This window comes from Styela clava, chromosome 11 (genome assembly GCF_964204865.1).
Source record: "Styela clava chromosome 11, kaStyClav1.hap1.2, whole genome shotgun sequence".
Lineage (NCBI taxonomy): Eukaryota > Metazoa > Chordata > Ascidiacea > Stolidobranchia > Styelidae > Styela > Styela clava.
Genome location: NC_135260.1, coordinates 13,529,582 through 13,537,694, shown reverse-complemented (window position 1 = coordinate 13,537,694; position 8,113 = coordinate 13,529,582). Strand labels below are relative to the sequence as shown.

General features: G+C 34.6%; 1 protein-coding gene across 1 annotated transcript; it reads right to left on the bottom strand.

The window, feature by feature from the left end:
• Positions 1-2,497: 2,497 nt before the first annotated feature.
• LOC120347456 (zinc finger CCHC domain-containing protein 24-like) lies at positions 2,498-6,721 on the bottom strand. The gene is made up of 5 exons (XM_039417452.2): positions 6,467-6,721; positions 5,774-5,883; positions 4,755-4,887; positions 4,478-4,642; positions 2,498-4,148 (listed from the first exon to the last, which is right to left on the bottom strand). Exons 1-5 carry the CDS (start codon positions 6,635-6,637, stop codon positions 4,035-4,037), a joined length of 693 nt encoding a protein of 230 aa, XP_039273386.2. The 5' UTR covers positions 6,638-6,721; the 3' UTR covers positions 2,498-4,034.
• Between the last annotated feature and the right edge of the window lie 1,392 nt (positions 6,722-8,113).

The following is an 8,113-nucleotide window of genomic DNA, read 5'->3' as shown; positions in this document are numbered from 1 at the left end:
TTGTTGAGCCCAGCTTTGGGTCGCGACCCATATACAGTATATGGAAATACTGTACTGTCGAAACATACGCGTAAAATAAAGAGTACTATTTCAAAATACCCGTTTTTGTTGCAATTAACAATACAAGCCTGCAGTGCTAATGCAGTCGCCAGTGGTTCAAGTGGATATACACCCGGTGGAGAACAGTCAATTATTTGTTAGCGAGAATTGTTATGCAGCGGGATGATCACGACGACGCAGTGAAAGATAATGATATCACGAGAACAAGAATGGGAAACATTTTTCTTGTTGTTTTTCATTTTTCGAATGATTGTGTCCAATTAAGCCAATGTGTAATATTGAGTTCTATTTATTTTGTATTATTTTTTTGTCTTTTGTATGATCGTGTTAATTTATTAAGTTAATGTGTAATATTGAGTGTCCCGTTTCTTATATTTGCTGCTTAATTTCAGCTACAAGGTGTCGCTGACTAGATGACTCTATGAGTCTTTTCGCGACTCCGCGTCAACTGCAACAAGCCGATATCCATTTGACATTTTGTTACATTATATTATTTATTCATTTTTCATATCGCGCATTGTTTTTTGCATGACGAAAATAAATATCTGAATCTGAATCTGAATTTTATAGTATATCCCTGGGAAAGAATGTAGTTCATTCTTATGTTCCATGCCAATGCTTTTCAAACTACCAAAGACTCTCAACACTTTTGCTTCTTCTCTTCTATAAAATACATTGTTATTATATATTCGCATTTCCATCTGTTTGTTCGTGCTCCCAGATAATCGATCAGCGGCCTCCAGTGAGGACGGGGTGCCCTTTTAAGAAACCCTGTCATAAACTAAAAAAGGCGACCGTGCTTCTCTTGCCTGTTGTCATGCTGTCCCTGGAATTCAGCTACAACAAAAATTTCACGAAAACGGATTTTTAAATTTTATGATTTTATTAATATTCTCAACAATGAATGATATACGGGTGGTAAAATGCCAAGTTATTCCAACAACATGATCATGTTTTGCAATTTACAACCAATATTTTGTAGGTAACTTTGTTTGACAGAGCCCCAAGAGCTCTAACTACAAATATCAAAAATATGAGGCCAAAAAAGTCACACTACAACATTGTCAAATGTGCTGTATTTACGATAGATAACAGGATTACCGAAAAGAATTACATGAAAAATGGTAAAATGAAGATCAATTCAGCAATATCTACTTGGTGATATGCATCTGTTGATGATTTTATGTGTTTGTTTCGGAAGTTTAATAACAGAATTAATTGTGGTTGTTGGGGATGTTTAAAAAAAAGGTTGCATGGAAAAAAGTTTTCACAAAATGTCAAGGTTTGATAGTAGTAGAGAAGTAGAAAAAATACTCCCATGTTTTTTTTTCATTTGATAACCACGCCACAGAACTTCCCCGATAAGTATACGCAGCAATTGCGAGAGGCAGAAATGCCAAGATGGGATTTCATCGCATTGCAAACCAATATTAGCAATTCTTATATATATTCGCGCATTCCCATCTGAACAGCGTGGAAAAGATTATACCCATCTACACACTTTAAGAACTATGTCAGATGAGCGTCATATTATCGAATATCAGTAAAGGAATAGTGCAATGGGAAAAGACATAAAAGGCGGAACTTTCAGTAGTATGCAATCAAATAATCTTATTGTAGAATATATATTTAAAGACATTTCGTCACGCCAACTGCAGTCCGAAACTTTTTGTCTCTGGCTAAGCTTAGATACCAATTGACACTCATGTAAACTGGTAAGACTGTAAGAGGCACGCGATGGAGCAGATACTAAGAGTATACATCCCCCAGCTGTCATTTGAGTGGGTACTGCTGTTTTTATTGCCAATGTAACTGATATTTTTGTATTAAAGATTTACTGGCATCACCGATTTAAAGATGTCGGAAACCAACACGCAATATTACAAAACTTACTTTCAACACGCGGTTTGAATGAATGAAAAAGCTGAAACTAGTATTCTTTAGAACAGCATACAAATTCTATGGAATGAAATCATACACAAAAGCTCGTCAAAAACCTATAGCTCAATAATCAAGTAGAATTTGATGCATGTGCGCAAAAATGTGCGCGTTACTACGTACAACCGAAGCACGCGGGAAAATGTGTGTGATGTACTAGTATTCAAAACGTTTGACTCAACTATATTGGCAAAACAGGTGCACATCTCGGTTTCGCATACGCATATCTTTTATCTCCACAAGGATATATTAATTTTGCCAAAGTCAATGCAGCACTGAAAGGTTGCGGTTCTTTCAAAAGAAAACACGTTACACATCTTAAGATACCAGTTAATGGTTTTACATGGCCTTGTTCGGAGTGAAAGACGAGATCAAATATTCCAATCCAATTCAACTAATAAAATATTTCCCAAGTCCCTAAGCTAAAACTAGGAAAACGAAATGCGCGCGGCAACGCAAATGTAGTTTGATGAACGCAATAAAAAGTGGCTAGATGCTGTCGATGGAAATTGGCTTGTATTAGTGAAATAAATTACCATTTATTCTACTAAAATTAAATTTCTGACATTGTAAGGAAATTCAATCCTATGTATGCAAAACTAAACCATGCAGTTCTGAAATAATTGTTTTTAACAAAAAGGCGCTCCTGAAGTATTCGTACCAAGATGGCGCATAACCTGAACATTGTATGTTTACCAGGTTAGAATTCAGGATGTGCGTCATCTTGTACCGAATACTTTGAATCCACTTAAAAAGCATTGCTCAACATTATATACTTCACACCCACCTGGGTATCATTATATATGTCATATACATTATATCTAAACAAAAAAAAACTTTATGTCCCAAAACAATGTTAAGGCCCGATTCTGTCGGACTAGTAGGGACCAAAGTGTCGCTTTGGTAGTACATGGCAATAGCGCTATGAATTTGCGTATTGAAATGAAGTAAACTAGACTAGCAATGAAAATAATGTGGCTCGGCGGTTGGCGTATTATGCTAAGCGTTAGTTTTTGTCTAAAACTCTCAATTCCTTCCAATGGGGCAAAAGTTAGAAGTGAACGGTGCCCGAATATATCAACAAATAATATATTACAAATAATTTAGCCAATATTCATGCATAAAATATATTTCATAAAAACAAGTACAGTAAATATTTTTCGAACTAGCATCATCAAAAGTATATACACATAAAAGGCCAATGATTCTAAGGCATAAGTTTTGAATATATCATAAAAACCAACAATTGCATTCGTAAATAAATAGAAACACATAAATTATGAGATTATATCTCACGATTTCTATAGTTATTAAGTTGCATTAATAATTTAATTTCTCTTTATATCATCACCAACCGAAGATTTTAGCTGCATTTCGCCAAATTATTATTGTCCGGTTGGATGATACCCGATGAACAGGGCAGAATTAAACCACAGACTAGGCAGGCTAAAATCTAGGGCCTCAAAATTCATAGATGCCCCGAGATTCAATTTTTAAACATTCCTTATTTTTAAATTCTTATTTGAATTTTAAGGCATGTTTCACAATTTAACTGGTTTAAAATGTTGAAAACGGAAATTTGTTAATAATTCTTGTTCCATATATTTCCCGTCAAGGTCAAAAATTAAATAGGTAAAAAAATTAATTTGTACAAAGTCTAAGCAACAACGAATCTAGAAATTATTTATGTTTTTTACTATTTAGGGATCATTTTATCGTAGATTATCTATTTTAAAGATTGGAATGATAATTCTATAATTTCATTTATCACTAAATTTTTATTCAATAAGGCGTTTTCTGGGATTAAAAATTAAATTAAATCGTCATAATACACTATACAGAAATATGAAATGCTTATTATGACGCACTGATGAATATATGCCGCCACTGTTTGGAGGGGCATCACAAATGGAACAGCCTAGGTCTCCTCATTGTCTGAATATGGCCATGTCGATATCTACTAGCTTTATTTTTTTCAAACTGTCACATTCATTCTACCTTTTTTAAACAACGCAAAGCTTAGTTCCAATATGATTTCAAAGGATTCGTCTACAATAGTAACCTAAGGCTTTACACTTTTCACACAAATGTTGCGGGTGTTCTTTGCTTTGATCTGAAACGTCGAGTCCGTCAGGTTTTTCTAGTGGTCTCTGAGGTATAAAAAGTAGGATGTTTGCTACCGCCACTAATGATCAACAAAATGTTTTTGTCATCCGTAGAAAGCACAAATATTTTTGAATGATTGAATCTAACCACAACTGGTATTAACAGCGGTCCTCTGTTATTGGTAAAACTTTTCTTTACCATCTTTACTACAGTGGTAATGTACGTTGAATATATTTTTTTTAAATGCAATTTATTGTTTCCATGCAGCCAGACTTCGTTGATATGACATACAGGTATCAAACTTCAAAAATTATAATATATTTGAGTCAAATTAAGAAAAATATATAGATATAAATAAACAATATTTATTTACCTGTTTATGGGGATAAACGTTAATATGACATTTGATACATTCTTGTCCCATATTTGCCCAACTGTTTCCACTCATCCATTTCCTTTTGCATTTTGGACATTTGTATTCACCGAAACATCGCTTCTTTCCTTGATAGGGTGTCATACCTTCACCCTTCGGCCTGGCCTACAAGAATCAAATATTAACAATATATATATTTTTGCCATTTGTAAATGGTTATGGTCATTGGGTATAGTATAAATAAACTATTAGGATTTCGAATAAAGGTATTATTTACCTGGGGACAATCTTTGATGTAATGTCCTTTGGTAAAACATAGATGACATAGATAGTTAGCTGGAGGTCGTCTTGATATTCGTGGATAAAGCGAAAGAGTTAAATCAGCGAATCCATCCACCAAATCTCCTATGCTGCAAAATCAAACAAAAATGGATTTTCCCAATTAAATTCATAAAATTGTTTTAATATGAATACTAGTACATGTATCACGTTCTGAGCACAATTTATTACGAGTTGGGCACGAGGCAACCTGAGATTTCCGACCCCAAAGGCTTACAAAGTTAGACTCAGTGTTGCACACTGTAATAGTTGATGTAAAAAAGAAAAACGCAAATGATATATTTTAAACATCGACCAAGGTTTATTTCTGCTTAGGTACAAAAGTCAATATCACACATTCCTACTATACTTGGATAAAATAGAGTAGGCCTATAGCCTACTCTACGTATTGATTGGAGACTCAGATACGACTCGACCCACTCCTCACGGAAAACCGAATTTTTTAACTGACTAATACCTGGATCGGAGAAAATATGTCAGAGTGCCTACAGTTGAATGCGAACCAATTCTGCCCAAGTTATTAAAATATTTTTCGGCGGCCAAGTAATAAAAATTTGGTAACACGTTTATGCATTTACAAAAACTCTGTTGGTGCAACACGCAGTTAAGATTTAACACTCATGATATTTTTTGTCGTATTAATCTATTAATATTGTTTGTTGAAAGTTTATGTATATGCAAAGTTGTGCTATGTTCAAACCAAGAAAATTGTATATATATATATGTATAAAAATAGATGATAGAAATTTTTGCCCTCTGATTAAATTTCAGTTAAAAACTACTGTGGCCTGTTCTTACATATTTAGTGATAGTGCTTACAATCAACAGTGTCATGACCCAACTTGCGAACTGTGGGTGCATGCCAATGACCCGACTGTGTGACTCTAAGGCCTTCTGGTGCGACTGTTTTACCTTTTATCCAGAGCTGTTTGTTTGATATCGTCCGTGAAAACCTACCTGGCGTCGCGGGCCGAAGTTTGATCACCAAACTGTTGTGGATTTACTTCATCATTTTCTTGAAGCAAAACATCAGGTAACCAATACAGAGCTGGAATCCCACTGAGAGCCTGGAAAAAATTAAAAAATATAAATACAACGAATAAACACTTTGGCGCCACAAGCCCAATTCGCTCCTTCTCTTGATAGTGGAAGCGTTATTAGACATCTACTGAAATATGAACAATCATAATTTGTTTTTCAATTAAAATCATTTTTGACTCATTTACATTTCACGTTCGCAGATATTCGATCATCAAAACGGTAAGTTTATACAGCATTTTATTTTCATGGTCACAAAACCCTTGTAGATAGGATACAAAAAACAACGCGGAAGACTTTGACGTTACCTAATATATTTCGCAGCTGCTTAACAAGGCATCGTAGTGATTCTCTTGAGACGATAGTCGATGTCAACAAAAGTACTGTGTTATGAAATTAAACACTGTCTGAGTATATGCACTTGACCAGTGTCATTTTCCAAAGGATTGACCGATGTTCGTATCAAGATTTGACTGCCATAACAAGTAAATATTCCATCAAGGGATTTTTTTCTATTGATATTACCATATTTTTTTCGAGATGTAACGTTGTGGTACGATTTGAAGTTGGAATATTCGTATTAAAAAATATATTCATCAAACATATACATACTTCGGACGATGTTGGCTGTTGATAAGGTTGAAACTCCAATCCAGTTACTAGTCCATTCGGTGCAGGACGAGGCGGTAGAAGTTGATCATTCAGAGTGAGATACACCAAATTAAGCAACTGGGCAGGCTGCTGCACTGAAAGACTTGTGTCTATCTCTGATAGCAAAGACATTGTCTAATTATTCCTAGACCTACTACATCAGTTAGCTACAAAATATGTCAATAAAAATACGGCAATGGGCGCTGTACAAAGTGAATACGCAGAAATCAGTGACTATTATAGTTGAAATACAAAGTGACAACATTAACAGCCGCAACTATTATAAATTTCGCAGTTGACAGCATTTGTCTTTTGCGGTGGTGTGTCTGGTGATGAAGTTAATATTTTATATAAACGACAACCGTGCAAACGATTCTAACGCCCGACTTGCATGTTCCCAAATCCATCCTCATTACAAATGTTTTCAACGGGAATATTCTTGAGACTGTCTTCAAGGAATAAAATTCAAATTCAGTAATAAAATTTAACGATAAGTTAGAAGCGTGCGAGGTGTGATACAATATAGAAGATTAGGTTATAAATACGTCAGCCCCGGAATGTTGATAAATATTCACACCAATTCCACTTACCGTTTGTATCTTTGGAGGCAAAAACATAACACTATGAAAAATCCAAATATTATTTTCATTTTTTGCAGTTACTGGACAAAGAAAACCTTTCAAAATTTTAACCTTGTTTACAACCAATTGTAATTACCCCGAAATAATTTTAGTCTCATCATTTTCAGAGGCAGCATGGTATTTATAATATGCAATATATATATGAGGGACTCAAATAATCCATCTGAAATACGGCCAGTTCAAGACTTCTTAAACATGTTTAGCTTTCCAAATTTGAATTTGAAATCCAATTTCATCAGAGCATGAGCATATCAACCTGTACACCTGACTGTGAACCTACAATCAAATCTATACCTGTAATACGGATTTGAAACTGCGGTGAATGCTGTTCATAGATTCAACTCTTACAGCCTTTATTCTTATTAAAGAGGCAGCACGTGGCCCATGGGACTTACCAGACAAAGCAATTTTATTTGTAATACGTATGGCGTCGTACATTGGTCTTCGTGAGAAATCGACGCCTTAATTTTGCTCAGATCAACATTAGAATTCGAAAATATACTACATGAAAATTTGGTGCCGGGGTATTCCACTGTGCGTGGTAACAGCATGAAAATGTGTTTAGAGCTATACAGTTCGAATCATTTTGAAATACCATTTTAAAACTGCTTGTGACATATCCTTTGACTTAAACAGGTCAAATTGCGATTCAACACATTTGCATTTCACAATTGGTCATTGACACGAAGACTTGACGGTATTCCATATATTTATTCGAAAATTCGTGTTTGAAGTACCCCATCGATGAAATACGCAGATGACTTCTCAGCGTCGTATGAGAATAAAAGACAGAGAAATATATTTTTCGTCACCACAGCATTTTCGATTAGTAAAATATTTGTTATGGTTTTTATTTTAGGCTTTAAACAAGATATTGTGCTGAAGTTACAAGTCAAAAAATGAGTAAAATAAAATTAGGAAATCGCGACTTTGATGTGAAAATATCTACAAGACCATGAATTCTTTG

Coding starts and splice junctions, on each gene's coding strand:
- LOC120347456 (XM_039417452.2), bottom strand. CDS start 6,637: ATGTCTTTGCTATCAGAGATAGACACAAGTCTTTCAGTGCAGCAGCCT. Junction 5,884..6,466: donor AACAGCCAACATCGTCCGAA/GTATGTATATGT, acceptor AATTTTTTCCAG/GCTCTCAGTGGGATTCCAGC. Junction 4,888..5,773: donor ACTTCGGCCCGCGACGCCAG/GTAGGTTTTCAC, acceptor TTGATTTTGCAG/CATAGGAGATTTGGTGGATG.